A 2,104-nucleotide genomic window follows, 5' to 3' on the forward strand; every position below is an offset into this window, starting at 1 on the left:
CACCGTGTTGGCCAGGATGGTCTCGATCTCCTGATCTTGTGATCTGCCAGCCTTGGCCTCTCAAAGTGCTGGGATTACAGGCATAAGCCGCCGTGCCAGGCACAATCTGTGCTTTATTTGCAGGAATTGTTTTCAGCTATAAGTCCATTCTGTGAAGGTTAATTTAGTCAAAACCGGATAACATCACTCAACCAAGCTGGCTCAGGCTCACAGCCCCTCCAGGCCACTGTGCACTTCTCCATCCTGCACTGTGGGCACAGCAGCCACACAGCCCTGCCTGCTGCATCCAGACAGGATTGGTTAACGGGAGGCAATGAAAGAATAAAAAGGACACGGCAGTCAGATCAGAATAGCCCTCTGGGTCCTCTTCCCCATGAGTCCCCCAAAACTGGGGACCCCTCTTACACAGCTCCTCTCAGGCAGGCCTCTCCTCCAGGGACCCCCTCCATGCCCCCTCACCCTGGGCTGGTAACTGCTGCCACCCCTCCAAATGTGCCAGTCCTTACTGATCTCCTTTAACCCCCCTCCCCCGTGCATGGTAAACATCCCCTTTATCAAACTCTCTCCAGTTAGCCCCAGTAAGTGGCACTTTCTGTTTCCAGCCAGGGTCCTGCCTGGTATACGCCCTACAGCCAAGTTACAAGCCTCTCATTCGCCTCTCTTTCCTTCCCTTCCTTTTCCCTCCCCATCTTTTTTGACAGGGTCTCACTCTGTCACCCAGGCTAGAGTGCAGCAGTGCAATCATAGCTCACTGCAGCCTCAACCTCCTGAGGTCAAGCATCCTCCCACCCCAGCCTCCCAAGTGGCTGGAACTACAGGCATGAGCCACCATGCCTGGCTAATCAAAAAAAAAAAAAAAAAAGAAGAGACAGGGTTTCACTTTGTTGCCTAAGTTGATCTCCAATTCCTGGCCTCAAGTGATCCTCCCACCTTGGCCTCCCAAAGTGCTGGGACTGTAGGTGTGAGCCACTGTGCCCAGTCTTCTTTCTAATGAGAAATTTAAAATCCCGGCCAGGCGTGGTGGCTCACACCTGTAATCCCAGCACTTTGGGAAGCTGAGGAGGGTGGATCACCTGAGGTCAGGAGTTTGGGACCAGCCTGGCCAACACGGTGAAACCCCATCTCTACCAAAAATACAAAAATTAGCCGGGCATGGTGGTGCACGCCTGTAATCTCAGCTGCTCGGGAGGCTGAGGTGGGAGAATTGCTTGAACCTGGGAGGTGGAGGCTGCGGTGAGCCGAGATCGCGCCACTGCACTCCAGCCTAGGCAACAGAGCGAGACCACATCAAAAAAAAAGAGAAAAATCTATTACTTTCTTCCCTCCCCACGTAATTGTTTTGCACCCGGGGTGAGTGCCCCCCACTTTGCAGACCTGCCTAGACTTGTCCCCACAAACATGATGGCTAGAGTTGGAGTTGGGCTAGCGCTGCCTCTGGGTTCACGTGGGCACGCGGCTCCACTCCGGTCACTGCTTCCTGGGCAGTGGGATGACTTGGGAGGTGGACCTAGGGGGGACAAGGTTGCTCCTGCCCATGTCCAGCATTCTAGAATTGTCCACTTCCAGGCATGGTGTTCCACCATCAGTGCTGGACTGGACCACCCAATTCCTTTGGCCGCTTGACTCAGCCCAAACTCGTGCCCCCTCCAGGACCCTGGGCAGGGCAGCCCCAGCTCCAGGTAACCAGCACTGAGAAGAGTACACCTGTCACCGCCTGGCAGGGGCTCGCTCCTTTCTCCGAGGCTGCTCATTCGCGAGGCCTGAGACGCGGACCATCACCTTCCCAGGGCCCAGCCTGGCCTCAATGCAGGCCTCAGAGAGAGGGACAAAACCCTGCCCGCCTCCCTCCCCTCCCTAAGGCGACCACCAGTGTCCTGGCGGGGCACAGGGCCTCCTCCAGTTCTGGTCCTGCTTCCTGGCTGCAGCTGGTTTGCGTCCGTGGGGGCCTCCCGCGGGGAAACGGAGGCCCCTTCTCTAGGCTCCCACATCCTCCTGGGCTGCCCCAGCAGAGCGCGCGGCTCTCCGAGGCAGCTGGGCCTTGCAGCTCCCAGTCGAGAGCCGTCGCTCGGAGAAAGATGAATGAATGAAAGCGGAAAGGGGCGGG

General features: G+C 57.0%; 1 protein-coding gene across 1 annotated transcript in view; it reads left to right on the forward strand.

Moving 5' to 3' along the window:
• The first annotated feature begins 1,440 nt into the window (after positions 1-1,440).
• Positions 1,441-2,104, forward strand: part of LIMK1 (LIM domain kinase 1) — a 37,383-nt gene continuing 36,719 nt past the window's right edge. The window contains exon 1 of the mRNA XM_011930673.1: positions 1,441-1,679. Within this exon, the coding sequence (XP_011786063.1) occupies positions 1,490-1,679 (190 nt within the window). The 5' untranslated portion in view covers positions 1,441-1,489. The remainder of the gene's footprint in view (positions 1,680-2,104) is intronic.

Source organism: Colobus angolensis, unplaced genomic scaffold, assembly GCF_000951035.1.
Source record: "Colobus angolensis palliatus isolate OR3802 unplaced genomic scaffold, Cang.pa_1.0 Scaffold120, whole genome shotgun sequence".
In the NCBI taxonomy this organism is placed as follows: Eukaryota; Metazoa; Chordata; class Mammalia; order Primates; family Cercopithecidae; genus Colobus; species Colobus angolensis.